The sequence below is a fragment of the Silurus aristotelis genome (genome assembly GCF_946808225.1).
Source record: "Silurus aristotelis genome assembly, chromosome: 4".
Classification (NCBI taxonomy): domain Eukaryota; kingdom Metazoa; phylum Chordata; class Actinopteri; order Siluriformes; family Siluridae; genus Silurus; species Silurus aristotelis.
The window spans coordinates 10,623,474-10,646,226 of NC_139577.1; the positions used below are offsets into that span (position 1 = coordinate 10,623,474).

At 37.6% G+C, this 22,753-nt stretch overlaps 2 protein-coding genes across 2 annotated transcripts in view; one reads left to right on the forward strand and one right to left on the reverse strand.

The window, feature by feature from the left end:
- Positions 1–22,753, reverse strand: part of actr2b (actin related protein 2b) — a 129,545-nt gene that overhangs the window by 91,740 nt on the left and 15,052 nt on the right. The window lies entirely within an intron of this gene.
- On the forward strand, positions 507–21,122 carry fam120b (family with sequence similarity 120 member B). Its single transcript, XM_083539982.1, has 12 exons — positions 507–609; positions 1,558–2,555; positions 2,639–2,807; positions 3,166–3,252; positions 6,092–6,264; positions 6,496–6,588; positions 9,312–9,518; positions 10,591–10,693; positions 12,045–12,146; positions 12,252–12,318; positions 12,393–17,250; positions 18,188–21,122. Exons 1-11 carry the CDS (start codon positions 594–596, stop codon positions 12,403–12,405), a joined length of 2,028 nt encoding a protein of 675 aa, XP_083396108.1. The 5' UTR covers positions 507–593; the 3' UTR covers positions 12,406–17,250; positions 18,188–21,122.

Here is a 22,753-nt window from a genome sequence, read left to right on the forward strand (position 1 = left end):
CGTGGTTAAGACTATTTAGGTGAAACCAGTATAATATATTTTTATCAACATGACAAAAGCAACTGATATTGTAGGAAACAGTAGACAATTGTACACAATCCATTAAATTAATTTACAAAAGCATTCAAAATTTGATTAAAGCAACAAAAATGTTTTTATGGTGAGCACAAGTGACTAAATGATGTGGAGGCTGAACAAGTCTTCTTCTTCTTCTTCTTCTTCTTCTTCTTCTTCTTCTTCTTCTTCTTCTTCTTCTTTCGGCTGCTCCCATTAGGGGTCGCCACAGCAGATCATCCATCTCTATACCCCCCAAGTAGTTTTGAGAATTTCATTTCTGATCTGAAAAATGCTCCAAAGCAACTGAGAAAAACTGTAACATGGGATTAATGTAGCGCGCATTTCTGTTTGACCATTTTTATTAAAACTATAAATAAATATAATATATGAGAGACGAAATTAAAACCTTCAACCCATCATTTCAACCCATCATAAAACCTTTAACGCATCATTTATTCATGATGCTCTTTCTTTATTCAGATATAAATAGGTTATAATCACTTAACATTTGTTTTACTTGCCTCAAAACATTCGCCATGATGCACACACCTGGTAATTAAAACCATCCTTGGGGAAACATAGCATAAGTTCCCTTTGTTGTCCTGATGATTTACGTAATTTAAAACCCCATAATTGCTTTAAAACATTTACAAAATATTTTGTCTTCATTTAATGTTGAATATAATACAACATTAAATGAAGTGATATAATATATAATATAATACAATTTCACTAATAATAAACATACATTTGCATAAAGCATCCATATTTGTCCATGACCATGTTGATTGTAACAAATTTAAAAGTATTAATTTAAGGTACACTTAGAACAGATAGAAATGTGCGATTAAGTTGTGATTAATCACAAGTTAACTCTAATGACGACTGTGTGACTAATCGCAATTAAATATTTGAATTGTTTGACATCCCTAAATCAATGCAGTAATGTTAAACGGTCTGCATGTGGCACAGTTATTATGCAGTTTTTATGATAATTTATGGGTTGTTTTAACTACAGTATACTCTGCATCCTTTACAATATTTCTACAAAACATTTTGCGAAAATGTGCATTTACTTAAAGCAGCCTGGGACCCCTTTAAAACGAATTAGAATAAAATAGATACATACATACATTTTAGTGAGGTATTTTTTTTACATAGATATACAAATAATAGGCTTGTTTTCAAATGTGTTCAGTAATATTCTGTCTACGTATGTAACCTGTTTGCTCCAGAACCAATATTCAAAGTTGCAAAACCTAAAGTCAGAATGACTAGGCCTGACTAAGGTTTGCATGTTTCATTAAGTAAAACTGTTGTGAATTGAAATGTACATCTGACTAAATAAAAGAAATACAGGATGTAAATTATCGATTGGTAGTCATAGATGAAAAATGTGTTCATATTGTCTTTTGAGTCATATGAGTCTTTTGGTGATTTATTGCTTTGAAATTAATATCCACAAATTATTTTTCTGTTAGGTTCTAAATCTGTGTGCAGACATGGGGGTAAAAGGCTTGCAGTACTTTATGGAGGCTTGTTACCCTGATACATGCATACATGTGGACTTGAGACAGTTAGCTGCAGCTCATGCTGCAGCCCATCCTGACCTCATGCCTATCATAGTGGTGGATGGACTGGCCTGTTTGAGATACTGGTATCAGTGTCAAGCCTGGGTTCATGGTGGCCAGTGGAAAGAGTACATGCATTCTCTACAAAAATTCGTGGAGGCATTCAAAGTGATAGGCTTAAGATTGGTCTTCTTTTTTGATGGGACAATAGAGGAAAAGAAGAGAGCAGAATGGGTGAAAAGACGCCTGAGAGTCAACCAGGACATAGCCAAAGTATTTAACTACATTAAGAGTCGCCAACAGCAACCAGGAAGGGAAATGTTTTGCATTCCCTCAGGACTGGCCACCTTCTCCAGGTTTGCACTTAAATCTCTTGGTCAAGAAACATACTGCTCAGTTCGTGAGGGGGACTATGAGATCGCTGAATACGCCCTCTGTAACAACTGCATCGGTATCCTTGGTCAGGATACAGACTTTGTCATTTATAATACAGTGCCATATCTGTCCATTGCTAAACTCAGTTTAGAAAACATGACAACGGTGCAGTACTCCAGAGAAAAGCTCTGTCACATCCTGAAGCTTTCAAAGTCTGATCTTCCTTTGCTGGCATGCATTCTGGGTAACGATGTTGTGCCGGAGCATCACCTACAGAATCTTCATAATAATGCCTTGACCTTGTATGGGAAAAAACACCAGGGTGGCAAGGTCCACGCAGTAGCTCAGTTCATAAAAAGCCATCATCCAAACAGTGATGAAACATGTAGCATTTCCTCACTACCTTTATCCATAGTCGATAAGAAGATTGTTGAAAAGGGAATCCAGTCATATCTTCTCCCAGGACAAACATCACCTTGGTTAGATCAAAGCCTACCTTACCCAGAGCTGGTGTGTGTGATGGAGAAGTACCTCAAAAAAGACATATTGCAGGTATTATACGTATATCTGAACACTTCATTAATTAAAAATCAGTGTATAAATGACATTTAAAGTAATTGTTTTTTATCCTGCAGGCAGCAAAAGAGAAGCACATACGAGCAGAGTGTTTCCTTAGCTATAACGTCCTACACGATGGGGTGGTTGAATGCAGCAATACACTGGAAGACGAAGAACTTGGACTGCCACCACAGGCCATTTTATATCAACCACTCCGAGAACATATCTACAGTATTCTCCTGCCTAGTCAGTTTCTCCTTTTTATGTTAAACATATTAAATTTGCTTTCAAGATTAATCATCAGTTACTTTACTTTATATGTAACAAGTAGCAACAATTCACGTTACACAAACACATACACAGTCATTCAGTTTTGCATAGACATTTTTATTTTTATTTTTTTTTGTCAAATGGAAGAAAACCCAAGAGTAACTCAAACAGTAAGCTGAGCTCAGGGTTAAATCAGGTACCCTGGAATAGAAAGGCAGGGTGCTCCATACTGCACCACTAATCAGTTTAAACACTTTAGATTTTTCTTTATTTTGAGCTTGTCTACTGAATATTATTTACTTTTAATCTTTTTCCTTCTTCATCTCTCGTGTAGGTTCTTCTGTGAAGGAATGGTTTGTTTTTCCCAGAAATCCACTTAAAGAACCAAAACAAGTGTATCCAAAGCCTCTAGCCCTTCCAGGTGCTGTATATATTTTTCATCCTAAAATCTGTGAGCATTACTGACTGACATGTGTTCTGCCAAGCCCCCTACACCCCCAGTTTGATCAATAAAAAAATCAACCCGGGACAGTGTTATCCCAGACATTAAGGCATTGATCAAAAGACCCATAACAATCACTTTGCAGTTGCATCCTCTCTAATAGTTACTATAAGTCACTTTATACTGCTTTCAAATGAGTTACTGCTATACATATCTTATAAAAGTTCAAATGTGTGAATCTCAGGAGTAAAGCTCTGCTCCCTTCATGCTCTCTGACTGTTTTTAAGACAATCAGATGTTGCTTTATGTTTATGGGTATTGACATATCAACATTGAAAGGTTAATAGTGTTCCCAATGACAGTTTTTCTTCTAGTATAGAATACATGAAGATGTTTGTATACCCCATTTAGTAAAGTCAAGAAGTCCTGATTTCTTATTATTTTGTTTGTTTGTCACACTTTAATGTTTCAGATAATTAAGCTAATTTAAATATTAGTAACAGATAACACAAGTGATCACAACATGCAGTTTTTAAATCGAAGGTTTTTATTATTGAGGGAAAACAAGATCCAAAACTACATGGCCTTGTGTGAAAAAGTGTTTGCCCCTCTGTTAAAACTGTGGTTTATCACATCAATTTCTCTAGCCACACCCAGGCTTGATTACCGCCACACCTGTTTACAATCAAGAAATCTCTTAAATAGGACCCGCCTGATAAAGTGAAGTAGACCAAAAGAAACCCGCTGCAGAGCAAAATGAACATAAAGGTTTGTCTCAGTTTTGCCAGAAAACATCTTGATGATGCCCAAGACTTTTGGGAAAATACTCGGTGGCCTGACGAGACAAAAGTTGAGATTTTTGGAAGGTGTATGTCCCATTACGCCTGGTGTAAAAGTAACACCACATTTCAGAAAAAGAACATCATACCAGCAGTTTAATATGGTGGTATTGTGATGGTCTGTTTTGCTGCTTCAGGACCTGGAAGACTTGCTGTGATAAATGGAACCATGAATTCTGCTGTTTACCAAAACATCCTGAAGGAGAATGTCCAGCCATCTGTTCGTGACCTCAAGCTGAAGCGAATTTGGGTTCTGCAGCAGGACAATGATCCAAAACACACCAGCAAGTCCACCTCTGAATGTCTGAAGTCAAATCCTGACCTGAATCATATTGAGATGCTGTGGCATGACATTAAAAAGGCGGTTCATGCTCGACCTTCCAATGTGGCTGAATTACTACAATTCTGCATAGATGAGTGAACCAAAATTCCTTCACAGCGCTGTAACAGACTCATTGCAAATTATCGCAAACAATTGATTGCAGTTGTTGCTACTAAGTTGTTGCCCAACCAGTTATTAGGTTTAGGGGCAAACACTTTTTCACAAAGGGCCATGTAGTTTTGGATTTTGTTTTCTCTCAATAATAAAAACCTTTATTTAAAAACTGCATGTTGTGATTAATTGTGTTATCTTTTAATTGTATTTAAATTAGTTTATAATATGAAACATAAAAGTGTGAAAAAAACATGCGAAAAAAAAAGAAATCAGGAAGGGGCAAACAATTTTTCACGCCACTGTACATTGACAGCAACAGAACAGCTACATAAAACATCAAAAATAAACACTAGTTGACATAAAACTAGAACATACAGATCTATGCACAGGACTACCTAAAGTGTGCATACAGTACAGTGAGACAGAGCTAAATGTGTAATAATGTGCAAGAAAAAATTTTATGTAACAAGTCCACATAATAAATACTGCGTGCTTGTTATTTAGTTTAAAATAGAATATAGTGCACTAAACGATTTAGTGGTGCCTGAATATTTTTGCAGTTGAGCATGTAATTCATGGCTCAGAAATTATTTTGTGGGTCTGTTAAACGGGTTGTAAAATTGTAAAATGCGATTCGCATCGGTGCATCATAAAAGTTAACGATGTGATGCATTAATTTAAAAAAGCGTGGACCCGATACAAGTTGTCATTAGTATTGTGATGCATCGTTTTGAACATATTTGCATCAGTAAAAAAAAAAATAATTTAATTATTAGTATTAGTATTATTTAGAAAGTGGGCAATAATTTTTGACCAATATTTGATATGTAGATTGATTTTCCCCTCGCTAAACTGTTTCTTAAGCGCATCACTGCTGCTACGTGAATATGACATATCACAACACTTCGGAGACCGAGACGTGTCCTGAGAGTCACTTAGAATACAGATTAACATGGCAGGTAGAGCTGTTAATCTTTCTAGAGACAGAACAGGGAAAAAACATCTGGTTTGTCTTTTCAAACCGAAGAAATAAAAGTGTACCATATTGAATTTAATAAAATCATGTTTTTTAAATTGCATCGCATTGTGTTAAATCGAATCAAAATCGGAATGAGCTGCATCGTAATGGGGAGGGAGTATCACATCACATTTGTAGCTGCTTCATATATATCTTTAATGTATCGTGTCACTGCTATGCATCAGGATCGCAATCGATCGCGAATCGCGTCAGCCTCAGTTATCCAGGTGCACATCTAAGAGAGTTTTTCCTTGCTCATCAGGGATAAATGCACACCATTTACCTTCACTTCTGTAAAGCTGCTTTGAGACAATGTCTGTTGTGAAAAGCGCTATAGAAATAAACTTGACTTGACTTGACATCCCTAGTCTGAAAAAGTAATTCAGATTATTAAGAAGAAGGCTAAAATTGGTTAAAATATAAATGATAGCACCTAATGTGGATAACATTGTTTATTTTTTTCCTAGCACACGGTCCTTCCTGAAGCCGTTCCATTATTCACTATCTGTATTGTTCAATTAACAGAGGGAACTCCTGACCTCACGACTCTGTGGTTTGGGAATGACGCCGAGGTGAAAAGTGTCAGAGTGTCCACTTTTTTAGCTGTTTTTGACCTACAGGACTTTGCTGAAGATCTGAAATCTTTCGACACTCCTTTGGTAGCTGTGATCTGTCTTGTAACATACATAGCAGTTCAGGTGTGTTATATCTGGCTGTTGTATATTTTAAATTTAATTGTCCTAAGTAATGTTTGCTACTTGAAAAGACATAAACTGATTATTCAGTCTGGCTTGCTGGTTTACATAACATGTTTCTGTGTTATGAAAAAGCCTTTTCTTTATGTTCTATCTTCCAAACGTTTGTTTTGTACACTAGATAATAACTTTCACCGCTTGAAAACTAAAGAGGAATATTTGTTCTTATTTTAGGCTAAACACTTTTCCGTAGAAGACATAGATGCATATCTAAGCCAAGCAGTCTGTATCAGATACAAGTCTTACACAGACCTCCAGCATACAAGGGTAAGCCGTATATGTATTTTCTCTTCTTTGAAACTTACAGGCAGCTTAATGAAGGGTAGGAGGCCTGTTCTCCAGTTGGTCTGTGCCATGAAAGTGTTAAAATTGGTCTACAGTTGGGTCTTTCCTTCATCATTAGTGTCAATATGCAGTCTTTTCCAAAGGTGCCCTCCAGCCATGTGCACTTTGTGTGTGTGTGTGTGTGTGTGTGTGTGTGTGTGTGTGTGTGTGTGTGTCAACTCAAAGTCTCCACATAAACAAAAACAGTGCAGTGTTTTGGGTGTTGGTAAATGATTAAAGCACATTTGTATCATGTATTCTCAAGGAGACTGGAGGCTGATTTCCTTAGTGCTACAACACAGGGTAATAATTCTCTGTCCTGCCAAACCAACACTTCACAAGTTTTTTTTTCTTTCCCCAAAACAGCAGAGTCATCTTGAATGATGTATTGGATTCTCTCATTATTTGGGAGTAAAAAGTAAAAAAGAAACTTGGGGGGTTTAGGTTTAGGGGGAGGGATCGTTTTTGGTCGCTTTGCGACATTCCTCTCAAAAAGTGCTCTAATTGTGGTCTGAACCTGAGAGCAACGCTCTGGTGACAGGCTCCGAGACGTCCCTGCTGTTGACCACAGGCCTATTTCAGCTCCTTCCCTCATTTAAACCTACTACACACACTATTTAAGACTTTGCCTTCATGGGCGCCCATGGTTTTGGGGCAGCCATATTGAAGAACTTTCTCTCTCCAGTGAAAATGTGGGGCTAATAAACATCTCAGAAGAGATATTCAGGAAGCCACTGGCTGATTTGCTGCATTGGCGCATGTACCAGTTTCCCTTACTTCCAAATGCACACACAGTCACTATTGGCATTGCAAGAACTGATCATGCTTTTAACCCAGAGACCAAAAGAAACCAAATCCAAATCTAATTTGGGGTTTTTCTATCTTCTCACTCAGCTGTACAAGTTGTTTATAGAGTTATATTAGTTTTTTCCTTCATATACTTTCACGGAAAACATGAGGAAGATTCTGTAAGCATTTGTTAGCAGTTAGCAGGTCTCTCTATGTTGTGCTTTGATGGTTGTTTGCTGCACTCATGTCAGCATTGTTTCTGTCTGTACGTTTCAGTACAAAGACATAGAGCAGTGTATATTTCCAGCTATATGTCGGGGTGGTGAATGAATGTGTTTAGGTCTATGTGTTTTTAGGGCACAAGTAGCAGGTGTTGAGTTGCTGAGCGACTCAGGCAAGCTCGTGTGTGTGTGTGTGTGTGTGTGTGTGTGTGTGTGTGTGTGTGCGTGTGTGTGTGTGTGTGTTTAAGTCACTGTGGCGACAGCTTGCCGCTGGCCAGATGAAAGTGTGTGAAGCTCTCCTGCCTCCTATGTGCCGGAGGGAGGCAGGAGCACCTGTTGCACACGCTATTGTTTTGTCCCATCGGGAGCAACACTGTCACATCTGCCTGAAATGTGAAAGGGGGATCACAGGGGAGGAGGTGGAGGAAGGGGGAGAGACGAAGCAAGCTTTAAGAGCCAGACAGATGGCAGGAGAGTCTCCTGGGGCTGCTTGATACCCCCCTCAATCTCTCTCTAACTCTCTCCCTGTGCTGCTTTGTGACAGTGAGGGAATGTGAATATATATACACACACACACACACACACACACTCACACGCACATACGGATGCCTCTGTGTGCCGAAAGCAACACAAGTACACACACTAGGCAGGAATCAAGGGCGTTAAGGCCAGTTTATGTTTTGGAGAACTTTTAGGAAAGTGTTTTATTTTTCATCCCGGCAGCACAGAACATCAGTTGCTTCATATGGAAAATGGACACATTTAGTTTTCCCCACATATTCTGGACTCTATTGTTCATCATTCTTCACTATACATGAATGTTTTAGGACATGAAATGGCACAGATGCATCATCGCACAGGTGAACGATCTGCTCACAAGGTTAAGAGTTGCCATTATTGTTAATCTCTGCCCCAGGCCTTGCCTTAGTTTCCCAGACATCTGGCTCAGGCAGCCTTCATTGTTTCTGTGGTCAAATGCTGGTAGAACAGCTGCTGCTTTTGCTTTAAAAGTAAAGCTCTGCACTCTGTCTCTGTGCCTAACAGCAAGCTACCATTGGTAATCATTGCCTAGATATTTGTTGGCAGGCTTCCAAACATATTCATTATTTGTTTTTACACTGTTTTATATCAAAACAAACCAAACAATATCTGGCTTTCAGTACGTACAATAATGACAATAATGAAAGGGGTCATAAATTATAATAAGACAGTATGCAAATAAAAATGCTTTGAATTGCACTCTTGGAGGAAAGGAAACCCTGCCCAGTCAGTGTAATATTAACTGGTAGCATATACTCTTGGGCTGTCAAGCACTGCTGAAGCTTTTGACTTCATGTACTGACCAACTTTTGTTTATTTTAGTTTAAGCTGTGTTTGAGTGGAGAGCAGGTGGTAGGCAAGTCTTTCATTTTAGTGACACAAGCGCTAATCAGTCATTCCTTCTCTTATCTCCCATTACTGAGGGGGGAGGTAGCCAGGTGAGTGGCGGGCAGGCAATCTGCCCCCACTCCCCCAAGCACAACCCGTTATCTCGCCTAGCCTCTGCACAGACTAATATATAATAAATGGTTTTTGGTGTGATTTAAGGTTTTACTATATGATTTGTGTTATTTTCTTTATGAACAATATTGCAATTAAAAATATATAATTTTGCAGGTTCCTCAGGTGGACCCAAGGGCTGTTCATCTCGGTTCCCTCTTTGTCCGCGGCCTTACCTATGTGATTGCTGCCAATAGTGTCTGTGGTTTTCCTTTTGCAATGAACGAGATCATGCCTTGGAAAATCTTTGATGGCTTGCTGTTTCATTCAAAGTACCTACAAGCACACTCTAATTGTGCAAGGGAGGAGCTTCTAGAGGGCAATGTGAGTAGAAAGAAAGTGTTCTTATGAATATCAGTTGTGAAATACGTGTTATAAGGGGGTAAGAGATAGATAGAACATTTTAAAAATATTTCAAACTAAACAATAAATATACAAAATTCTACATTGTAATCTAGATCGTTATATTAATGTAATCAATTATGTAATGTTGGTCATGTTTACTTTCTAGATTTTGCCTGCATGCGCTCAGCTACTTTGATGGATCTCATTGAAAATTAATCATGAACTTAAATTAAATTAAACTTGTGGAATCCATAAAGTTCGGTGTCATTAAAGCAGAAAGAGGAAACCCCAAATACTAAGCTCTGAGTTTCATGTGAACACTTCAAAGATTTGACTTTTCACTCAATGTGTTGTCAGTTACATAATTTTTCAAGAAATCTGTTATAGAAAATTAGAAAAGAATTCAAAATCGAAAGATGTCCACTAATGCTCCCAGACTTTTGGACCACACTGGATGTATTCAACAATAACTGTGACAAAGGCTGTGAATGAGTAACATTGTTTATCCAGTGCCTTAAGTATGCCCTTTGATGGGTCGGGTCAGTCCCAGTCAGCAGTCCATATGTCTTATACACACTGCTCGAACCACACTAGTAGCTGTTTCTCTGCCAAGCCTCTGGTGGATACTAGATACAGCACATGCACACACAGGTTTCTGTGGTGATCTTAGAAAAAAAAAACTAAAAGCATGGCTTGCAAACAAACAGAATAAGTCAGCAAGAAATTTATCATTTTAACACTGTTATCATTTTGTTTTTATGAAAACAATTTCTATTGTACACTTTTCTTAGCAAATCCTAGCTTGCTTGTCTTATGGGCTGTAACACTCTCTCTCTCTCTCTCTCTCTCTCTCTCTCTCTCTCTCTCTCTCTCTCTCTCTCTCTCTCTCTCTATATATATATATATATATATATATATATATATATATATATATATATATATATATAAAATAAAAAAAAATTTAAAAATGAATTAAAATTTTGTAAAAAAAAAATTTTTGTAAAGCAGTCGAACATTAGACATTAACACTGATGTGTTGTTTTCCTTCCAGCCTGCATGGATGTCACTCTTTGTCACACTTCGAGACCTGGTTCTCGGAGCATGCGGAAGACGTGGCTACACTATCCTTAGTTTTCCAGGCAGACAAATTCCTGGTAAAAGATCAACTAATGTTTTTATTTTATCCACATGTAAATCTGAATTTCCAACCACCCAAAAAAAAAACTTTATAGGTGAATTATTTGTGTGGTATCTAAAGTTACTTAAGATCTTGCTTGAGGGCCCAAAAGTAGCTCAGTAGCAGGCAGCATTCACCAGCACAGAACCTTAACCTCTGAGCTACCACAGCATCATGGAAACAAAAAATCAACCGAACATTGGGAGGCTGTGTATTATTACACAATCCAATAATTAACAACTGAGAATGAAAGAGAATATAAAGCAAAAAAAGAGAGATGGTAGAATTGATGTTTTTTCTATTTTGCAGGTTTAGAATTAGTAAATTTTTAGACCATCCTCACATAATAAGAATACGTGAATGTACCGCAGAGTGTGTACCGTACTGTAATTCAATTCTGGTGCCTCTTGCAGGCAAAAATCTTTTTTCATGTATAACACACTCCAGCTTCACTCCAGAGTTAATGATACACAGCAGCTGGCTTTAGATATGGCCGCTGCTTTGTCAAAACAAGAATAGATTTTTTTTATGGGATGTGAGCTATTTAAAGTAACATAACAAGAAAACAAAATTATAACATGGGGACTGTTAAAAAACTCCTGGAGATCTGCTTCTTTTCACTGGCATCCAGCATACTGAGGCTTTTTAGCGGGATTAAAAGAGACCTTGTGGTGAAATCGTCTCCATCTGGTTTTTCTATTGATGTTGAACAGCGCATGAAACGCATCTCGTGTCTCTGCGACGAGACTTTGTTTTCGTTTATGCTAACACCGTATCATGTTTGCTGCATTCCGTTTGTTTATTTGTAGCGTCGTCCACGGTCGACCACTAGCTGTAATGTTTATCCAGCTGCATTTCTTTACATGTTGAAATGGATTAAAAATGTCACTGTAGTAATATTCTTTCCTGGGTGAAACTACAAGAAGTTGATATTAATAATAATAATAATATTAATAATAATAATAATAATAATAATAATAATACAACTGCCTGCAAGACAAAAGAGCATATTCAGTGGTGTTTTTGGTTTGGTTCAAGTTGTTTTTCTTAGAAAGGGATTATTTTGCCCTTCAGATTGTGTATTCTGTCAGTCGAAATATGATATTCAAGTATATGTATGAAAAAAAAAAGTCTGTCTCTAATTTAATGTCTGCATTTGAGCTGGTAATCACTGCCTCAGGCTTGTGGGGAGGTGGTGGTGGAGTTTGGGCTTTGGAGAATTATATGGTTTATGTTTCCAGTGATTCGCAATTTCTCTATTCCTTAGTAAATTAAGGACTGAGGCCCATAATTAAAATCACGTTTCAAAGATACTGTCATTTCCTCAGGGAGGCCCATGGATGGAGAGTCTCAACGAGAATGGGAACCCCAATTCCTTAGCACCCCGGACTATAGACAGCATCCCAGGGGTCCAGCCTTCCACATGCAAGGTACATGCAAGGCGCTCTTAGAAACAGTAGTGTTGGCGTGTTTATCAGTAGGTACAGTCAAATCTAACAGAATCTAATTCCAATGTTGTTTTTTTTAACCTCTAGGACATGGTTCTAGACCAAGTTCAAGAACAAGACGTCTTTACAAAAGAAGATGTTACCTTGCCCCAAGGTAAATTCACACACTGAAATTGCACATTCTAAAAGGTTTTAAAGTTTTATATTTATTTTTGCTCTTCATTGCAGATGGCCTCAGTAGCGAAGCTAAATTCCAGCTTTCCCTTGACTCCTAAAGAGGAATCGGGGATCATTAATTCTGGTGAAGTTCAAGCCTTCTTGGTCGTCATACATGCTTGGTTTCTTTTGTCTGCTTGAGCATACTTTGATGCAGCTGACTGTTCATAGAGCTTTGTCTACTATGGGTTTGACTGTCTGGCTTTAATGAGTAAATAGGGTGTGGTACACTCTTCCACACACTGCTTACTATCAGTGAGGGGATGCTCTTTAAGCACCTGCGTTTGCTATTCGCACATGTGTTATTTGTTTGCACAGTGGCAACAAACGGAGTGGGGGGGAGGGGTGTGTGATAACAATTTTATTCTTATTTACATTTTCTGTTCTGAGCATTGATTAAATCTACAAGATTCTCTTTTGTGTAAAGATGTTTCTTCATCCTGGTCCTAAATCAACACAGCCCAGCAAAATTTTGCTGCAATTTTAGCTTCCTGATGTTTGGTTGGAAATTCATTAATATAAATGTTTAATCACTTCTGTGAAAGTCATGCTTGATGAAGAAAAAAGAAGACAAATGACTTCTGTCCACTAACTATATTAGTTCTCCACTAACTATATCATCAACTGACACAAACCTAGTGGTGGACAGTAATTAAGTAAATGTAACTCGTTACTGCACTTGAGACACTTTTTCTGTCTGTACTTTACTGAAGTATTTCCATTTGGGAAGACTTTTACTTTCATTTCACTACATTTCAAAGTCAAATACTGTATTTTTCTTGAACTACATTTTGTAAAATCAGTCGTTTCTTTTTATTTATGAGTGGATAAAAGCTTAACTGATCAGGCCCGCAGCAATTCACCAATCAAAGTAGAGCACGCGCTCTGTTTTGAACTTGTTTTGATTGGCGCTTGGTGATATCTACTTAACACAAACATACAGTTTATCATCAGTTCAACAGCAAGCAGAACATTTAGAGAGGAACAAATGAGGGAAGAAACTCCTGACTCGAACTTACCACAACACCCGTCGCCTGATTTGCCCGATTTTCTTTTTTTAAGTAGTTGAAAACAAGGTTTTGGGCTCATTAAAATTGTAATAGATATCAATCAATGTTTTCTTATTAAAATCATTCTATTAATAGATTTGTGTGTTCATTAGAATCTTTTCACATAAACTAGTACTAGTAGTCATATAGTACATCGGATACTTAAGAACATTTAAAGGCAAATATTTTTGTACTTTTACTCAAGTGCAAGTACTTTTACTGGAGTAATATTTTACTGATAATTTACTTTTACATGGTTTGTAAAATCTCATTTATATCTCATATCTCTGATATCTCATTTAACTAAAGAAGGAATGGGGGCATCGTAGTCTTTGTGGAGACTAGTTTGTGATCATAATTCCAGAACACCGTCTAACATGGTCTACCAAATTATCATTACTAGACAGCAGCTTATTACTCAAGCCTGGGCTGCTCTTCCCTCTGCTCACGAGGCCATGAAACAGTGGCACTGCTGGAATTTCTTAAACAGTGCTGAGAGGAAATAGGATATGGAGAAAGTTGCACAGTTCTTCCTCCCATCTACAGAAAAACGAAGCCCATGTTGGAATGAAAAACAGAGCTACACAAACACACTCCTTGACCTTGGCATGTGTAAAGCATGTTGGAATAGCAGGAAGTTCAGTCGATGGATTTATCCATGACAAAAGAGATTTTTGGATCGCCTTGGACAAGCTTAGGAAAATTGTTGGGGCTCAGTAAAATTATAGGACAGAACAAAAAGCTATGCAGTTTGGTTAAAAAAATTAGGATTGAAAGTAATTGAAGTCTTTGCTAATAAAGATGATAATGCATGATATGATCCTCCCATTAGGTTTGTGTATCTAAGAGATCATTCTTGGTGCTGAAAGTTTTTTATTTTACCACCACAACCAGTTGATTTCTGTGTTTCCTAAATAAATACTGATCAATTCTTGTTTCGTTCTCTTGAATCATTTCCTGGTGGCCTTGCATGGAGCTTGTGTCTTTTTCAGAAAGGACAAGGCAAATTTAGCAATACAACAATAGAACGTCAGCTTAATTGTAGTTTGTACAGATTCAAATATAGCAACCCAGAACCGTAATCTTTTTTTATCGTTTCAGATTTAGTTTGTGTGTGCGCACGTGTGTGTGTGTTTTGTGTGTGTGTGCTCCTATGGTAAATATAGACTCTGTGCCCATGGCGCTGTGGTCACAGCCTAGTGGGTTGTGGCTGGAGTTGGCGTGAGTTGGGGATCTTGTGCTGGGGGATCAGTGGTGAGAGGTAGTCATCGCTCGAGCTGTAGTGGGGATCTTAGCGTTTGTTGTGCAGCAAGCTCTGTGCAGTTGGGGTGGGGTGGGGTCTGCCACAGGAACCCAGACTTTGGCACATACTCATCTCTGTTTCCTTTATAGAGGGATAGAAGCCACAAATGCATTTACTGGCTTTATACTTTGGGGCTTTATTCTTAAAACCATGCCCCCTACAATGGACAGTTAACGGGTGAATCTCACAAATGCAACAGAGAGTGTACGAATAGGATGTTTACAAATAACCTAAGGATATAGAAGTGTTTACTTGATGTAATAAGTGTAATTATAGATATTTCAATCTGTTTCTATAATAATAATAATAATAATAATGTCTTTCCAAAGTCTTGAGCAAAACACAAAGTCATTCCATCGTTTAAAATCGTTTTTTAGTGTTTGAAAGAGCCGTAAATACTCATTTATATTTAGTATTGGATAGAAATGCGGTAGTTTTGCATATTATCTTGAATATTTCTGTCACTTTACAAAACCTCTAAAAATACAGGACTGTTGTGGACACATCGAGCCCCTGATATTTATGGTCGTAGCTATAAATAGAACACTGTTAAACCCCCGGAAGTAGTCTCATTTCTGCCTCTGCCATAATTGTATGTGGATTCTCAAAATTGCACAAAACACAACCGGGGAAAAGAGACAAGTAAGGGCAAAAAATAACTTCATTGTTGACTGTTTCGATAGTGCCTGTTACTCCGGCTGTCAAAAAGCTTTATGTGAGAATCACTTATTTTATGTTTAGCTCGCATCATAAGCAGGCCTGGGCTTCAGCAGAGGCCATCGATCTGCTGCTCTGTACTTTATTGAGAGGTTTTCATCAGTAGTGTACAAACCTGATTCCAAAAAAGTTGGGACACTGTACAAATTGTGAATAAAAAAGGAATGCAATAATTCAAAAATCTCATAAACTTATATTTTATTTACAATATAATATAGATAACATATCAAATGTTGAAAGTGAGACATTTTGTAATGTCATGCCAAATATTGGCTCATTTTGGATTTCATAAAAGCTACACATTCCAAAAAAGTTGGGACAGGTAGCAATAAGAGGCCGGAGAAGTTAAATGTACATGTAAGGAACAGCTGGAGGATCAATTTGCAACCTATTAGGTCAAAAGAAGAAAAGAGTCAAGATGGGCAGAGGATCACCAATTCCCCTAATGCTGCGGCGAAAAATAGTGGAGAAAAATCAGAAAGGAGTTTCTCAGAGAAAAATAGCAAAGAGTTTGAAGTTATCATCATCTACAGTGCATAATATGATTTCAAAGAATCTGGAACAATCTCTGTGTGTAAGGGTTAAGGCCGGAAAACCATACTGGATGCCTGTGATCTTCGGGCCCTTAGACGGCACTTACAAACAGGAATGCTACTGTAATTGAAATTACAACATGGGCTCAGGAATACTTCCAGAAAACATTGTCGGTGAACACAATCCACCGTGTCATTCGCCATTGCCGGCTAAAACTCTAAAGGTGAAAAAAGAAGCCAAATCTAAACATGATCTAGAAGCGCAGGTGTTTTCTTTGGGCCAAGGCTCATTTAAAATGGACTGTGGCAAAGTGGAAAACTCTTCTCTGGTCAGACGAATCAAAATTTGAAGTTCTTTTTGGAAAACTGGGACGCCATGTCATCCGGACTAAAGAGGATCAGGACAATCCAAGTTGTTATCAGCGCTCAGTTCAGAAGCCTGCATCTCTGATTGTATGGGGTTGCATGAGTGCATGTGGCATGGGCAGCTTACACATCTGGAAAGGCACCATCAATGCTAAAAGGTATATCCAAGTTCTAGAACAACATATGCTCCCATCCAGACGTCGTCTCTTTCAGGGAAGACCTTGCATTTTCCAACATGACAATGCCAGACCACATACTGCATCAATTACAACATCATGGCTGTGTAGAAGAAGGATCCGGGTAGTGAAATGGCCAGCCTGCAGTCCAGATCTTTCACCCATAGAAAACATTTGGTGCATCATAAAAAGGAAGATGCGACAAAGAAGACCTAAGACAGTTGAGCAACTAGAAGCCTGTAAGAATGGGACAACATTCCTATTCCTAAACTTGAGCAACTTGTCTTCTCAGTCCCCAGACGTTTGCAGACTGTTATAAAAAAAAAAGAGGGGATGCCACACAGTGGTAAACATGGCTTTGTCCCAACTTTTTTCGAGATGTGTTGATGCCATGAAATTTATAATCAACTTATTTTTCCATTTAAATTATAATTTTTTTCAGTTTAAACATTTGATATGTCATCTATGTTTATTCTGAATAAAAAATTTGAAACTTCCACAACATTGCATTCTGTTTTTATTCACAATTTGTTCAGTGTCCCAAGTTTGTAGTTGTTTAAATATTTATATAAATATAATATATAAGGACATACAGTGTATTACAGTGGTTAAAATGGGATTGGGAGAAAAGCAAAACCTGCTGTGTTAGCAAGTGCAAACATCTAGCAGCATATAGACCTAACCGATATTCTATTTGGTATGATACAGTGATACAATGATATGCATGTTCATTTTGTTAGACTTTTTTATGTGCAATACTGAGTCAGTACAAAATCATTATATTTTCAAACATACAGTATTTATGCTTTTCAGACAAATAAAATTGTAATTAAGACTGCCAAAGCCATTTTTTTTTATTTAATTTAATTCCAGTATGTCTTTCATTTTTGACTGTTGCAATACACATTGTGAATTGTATAAAAAAAATGCAAAATACTAAACAGTGGATCCTTAAAAACAGCTAATTGTATATGTTGCTGTAATGATTAAAAGTTTAACCACCGGCCGGCTGAGTATTTCAGAAATTGCTGATCTCCCGGGAGTTTTGCACAAAACTTAGGACATAAAAAACATCTAGTGAGCATGCTCTGTATAGGCAGAAATGACTTATTGATAACACCAAAGCTCATAGAAAGTCCTACAGTAACTTAAATAACCATCTACACCCAAAAACCTTCTCTTTAAAAACATGGTAAGCAGTAAAAAATCTTAAAATCCACAACATGGAACAGGAGTGGTGACTGGTTACACATCGATTTAAAGTCCTGTTAAAAAGCCAATGTCAGGAATATAAGGTTAACAGTTATTGTTACATCTGGTAATTTCTCAATCATAAACTTTTCAGTTTTAGTAATTCTGTGCAAACTGACTAGACTCAGATTCCTGACAGGAACGGAACTTGACCAGTGTGGTCTTTTTCTGTTGTGACCTCACTGTTCAGGGTGCTGTGCATAATGAGATGCTTTGCTGCTCATCATGGTTGTAACAAATGTTTATTTGAGACTCTATGGTGTTCCTGTTAGTTTGAAATGGTCTAACTATTCTCCTCTCACTGCTCCTATCAACAGGGCCTTTCTGCTTATAGAAACTCTGCTCAATGGAGGTTTTTATATACATATACATTTATGGCATTTGATAGATCCAGAGCCAACACTGTAACAAGTTCAAGCATCTTTCTTCTTTTTTTTTCCCTTAATGTCTTTAGATTTACATTTTATAATAAAATGTTTCATTATGTAATTAGCTACCTTATAGCAGTATAATGTTGTTCACATCATTTCTTCATCTTTCTTAATATTGCTCTAAATATTATTATTGATATTACTTACACTCTAAATCCTAGACCTCCTTTTTTTAGCACAGTAACTATTGGGACAGGATGCAATCACAGCATGTAGCTGACCATTTAGGATGAAGGACCTTATTCATTCAGTCCAGCAGTGACTTTAACCTACACTTGTCAGTAGCTACTTTACTTTACTTTTAGCTACATATTGACAATAATATATTAACAAATCTAAACATTCCAAATCTAAACAAAGCTTGCTTAAAACCCCAAGTCTTCACTGACTTGTTGCTGTGTGTGAAGCTATGCAACATTCAAAAAGTGAGCCCCACCTCCTCAAAGATTTCATGGAACTATTCCTCAGGGAACAGGACATATATCAGTCAGAGCAAGCAATCCACCTCATTCTCAACCCAGGAGGTAAAATAAAGCTTCTCCACACAGCCTGGTTAAGTGAAGCTAGTGAAAATGTGCCATAGGTTCTTATTACCTTTACCTTTAAAAAGAGTTTTTTTTTTTTTTTTCTTTTTTTCCATTCCATTTACTGGTGCAGGATAATCTTTCTTTGTGATTCGTAACAATATAACTCTAAATGAGGAGGAAATGTCAGGTTATGTTTCAGAGGCGACCTCCTCCACACCCTCCATCTGTAGGAATGGCCTGTGCTCATTGCAACATATGCTGCCTGTTGCACAGCCGCCATCTGTTCCCTCCTAACTGATGAAGTGATCCTGTTGCCATGGAGACTGGGCCATTCAGTGAACGGGTCTTGGAAACGTTTCCCGCAGGAACTTCCCACTTTTTTCTCTTCTTTTTTTCTCCTTCTTTTCTCTCTTTGTGTTGTTCAGAAACGCTTCATACAATTCTGACCAGCAGAGGAAGCTAAAGGAGGGCCACATCAATTTGCTGTTGACTTGTGTTATTGTGTCAATCTTGCTTCTTCAATTTCAAGTGATTCCAAAAGTTTGCCTGCAACATTATGTCAGAAACTGTTTTTTTTTCTTCATTTACAGTGTACATTAGCATGAGAATGAAATGCAAACTTCCACAATGTAGAGTACATGAATAAGGTTGAGTTAAAGAGAAATTGAATTAAAGAGTAATCTAAAAAGAAATTTTTTTTTATCTGAAATACAAGATTTTTTGTATTTGTTTAATTATTACTTTCCTATCTGCTTCTAATAGTCTGATATTAACAGCTTGTTTTTTCCAGAGTTTATTCAGGAGTTCATGACATCATTGTTTACATCTGAATGATTCCCAGGAGCGCAGACCAACGGCAGACGTCCCAGAGGACAGAGGCCCCGGCAGCCGGCTCTTTGTATGGCTACTGTACATGGCTCTAAGGGTGATGATGTGGTGTCTGATTTCTTTGCTCATAACTGCCACTTTTCTGTTAAATCCAGGCCACAAATGAGGGGAAACAGCAATGCTAGACAAAAGAGCCAAAATAAAAGAAGCCAACGACTGTGGAAATCCAATCCCAAAGTCTAGGCTTGCAACCTGTCTGCTTCTTTTCAACTCAACTCTACCCAACTCTCGTTCAACAGACACAAGATAATGATTGAAGGAGCCGAGCTCCTTTATTGGAGCTGTTAGCCATATGTCAGTCTTCAAAGTGACATTGAAAGCTGCTGCTAGACAATAGAATATACAGCTAATAGACGTTTGACACTAGGCGTTGAGTCAGTTGATTATATCTAGGTGCATAACATCAATACTGATCAACATGGTGGGGTTCAGGACTAATAAATAGATTCATGTTCAAATAAAAATTGGTGATGTGTTTACCATTAGGTGCCAGCAGCACTCACATTTGACATTTGTTTCATGATTTACTAACTTTATTGGCAAATCATCCTCATCAGAAAGGCTCCCACCGGCCAAAGTGGGGGATTTAGGGAGTGTGTGGAAGTGGAAGTCAGATGTGAAAGGATGTAGTGGGAAGGGAGTGCACTTCCTGTCTGCTCCACTCAGGCAAATAGAATGCTTGTTGACCATTCCTGGTTGAAGTTTGCTTCATTGTTTTTTTTTGCTTCTCTTCTAAGCCCTGCCTCATGACAACAAACATGTGTTATCAGTTTCACTGTTCCATGTTGTAATGTAACCTAGAAGCAAAGTACCAGTAATATTTCATATCACAAACTCAGAGCATAATACTATCTTTCAGTCCATAACAATACACAGAAATGGTTTTAGCTCCTGGCTTTTACATTTGGTGGTATTTTACCTAAAAACCTTGATGGTTCATGTTCTATAGAAAATGTTTTATGTTTAAGGAGTTACTGTAAATTGTAATGATTTCTACACATTTACTTGTACATGCTTTTATTTCAGATCTCTCACAAAATTTTACCAGAGACTCGGGTAATGTGATATTCCTTTGGTTTATTCAGTTTGGGCATATTGTGTACATTGTGGCTGTAGCTGTCATAGTCTATGCCTATATATGCATGTGGGTTAAGTGGACCAGGAATTCCAACTTGTTAATAGAAAAGACTGTTTGGTTGAATCTGATGTTTGCACAGCACTAAGGAATTTACACCACTCTACTTCGTTGTGGCCCATAATGAGTGTTATTGTGAAATTGACAGAAAGCGGGACTCAGATGCTCACTGCTCCATGCTGTCTCCCAATTCAGAGTGTAAATTGTCTTGAACTTTGGTTGACTGAAAGAATAGCCCTGATTGACATACACTGCCACAAGTGTGTGTGGTTGGCAACAATTTCCTCTTAAATGGAAAATATGTACATATGAGACAAGTGAGCTCAAAGCATTGTGTTATGGATCTCTAATAAAAGAATGATGATACTCCAGGGTCTTCTTATTTAATATACTGCCAATTACACAAAAGAATATTTAGTTTATTAGTAAATGCAACACAAGTAAGTGTAGTTAATTTAGCAATTAAATGTTTTCGGACATTTTATTCCTTACTTCAGAATCATCGTTTTATATATATATATATATATATATATATATATATATATATATATATATATATATATATATATATATATATATATATATAACATCCTTATGTTTCCACTGACACACACAAACACACATCTGTATTTATTTAACCAAGATCATTCATCCAGACATGCTCAGTAGCTTCACTCTAATACTTTAATAATTCAGGGTTGTCTCGTGGGTGTCTTTTGCTGGTAGGAAAAATCCCACTCCCCTCTTCAAGTAATGATTTAAACACTGCCAAAATAGCAAACATGAATACCCACACAAGCTTAGAATTAAATTTAGCTGAGTTGTGTTTTTCTGGAGCCTGTAAGTCCAGTCACAGCTGAAAAAGTGGTGTCTCAGAAAACAAAAAGGGGGAGAGAGAGAGAGAGAGAGAGAGAGAGAGAGAGAGAGAGAGAGAGAGAGAGAGAGAAAACCTCACATATCGCATGCAGTGGCCAAACCAACCATCCCCCCACCCCCCTTCTCCCCCTTCAGCCCACCACCACCGTCTACCACGCCCTACTACAGCAGCATATCAAAAACAGTTTTATTTTTTCCCCACATTTGAGAGAGGTTGCTGCTGATGATCCAAATATATTTTACTGTGAGCCTCTAAAAGCAACCAACAGGACAATAAAAGACAATAAAAAAAGGAACAAGAAGGGAAAAATGGTGTCAAAACCTCAACAGCCTCTTATTATCGTCTCTTTTTGCCACCGCCCCTCTCGCATCAGTGCCATGACATTTGGGTTGCGTTATTCCTGACAACTCGTGCACAGACTCAATTCCTGTTGGTTAAAAATAAAGCATTGCTATTTAAATATTGACTTAAGATTCTACTTTCTAAGATTGTAGAGAATTGTAGGGCAAGAATTCATGGCCCAGATTGTCTTCTAGTAAAGCCGCTACTATTTTCTCACCGTCATTTCAACTAAATATATGCATTTTTGTTGGTTTTGTTGGATATCTCATATCAGATCTCTATTATTTTTAACATACAAATATTTTTGTTTGATTTTGGTTTTCTAAGGTTGAACTGAATAAATAATTCTAAATGAACCTTTAGGTTTTATCTGGGAAAGACTTGTGGTACTTGTAGTTGCTGGACCATTAGCTCTTTTTCAGTATGATTTGGGAAATTACTTGTTACTAGTGCATGGATTTCAGGGGACATCTGGAACCTACTGCAACTGTGGAGGGTCCAGCGGTCCTGTGGTCATTTAGCACATCTTAAGCAGCCATGTAGAAGAACTGTGAGACAGCATATGGTTTTGTACTTAGCTCAGGAGTCACCACCTCCTGGACCAAGCAACAACCATCTCAGCAGTCTCCAATTACAGCAAATTAAAAGTGCATTTTAAAAAACCAATCTAGTGCTTAGGTCTTCTTCAGTGCCCTGTATAGCTTAGCTAGCCCCTGCAGGTGTCCCTCAATTCTCAGTTGGAAAGTTCAAGTCCCTCCATGCTTGATTCAGCAGAAGT

What these genes read in the sequence shown, in the direction of transcription:
- fam120b (XM_083539982.1), top strand. An exon ending in CTACAGTATTCTCCTGCCTA is followed by an intron (nt 2,808 to 3,165) that starts GTCAGTTTCTCC and finishes TCTCTCGTGTAG; the next exon opens with GTTCTTCTGTGAAGGAATGG. An exon ending in AAAGCCTCTAGCCCTTCCAG is followed by an intron (nt 3,253 to 6,091) that starts GTGCTGTATATA and finishes TTCAATTAACAG; the next exon opens with AGGGAACTCCTGACCTCACG.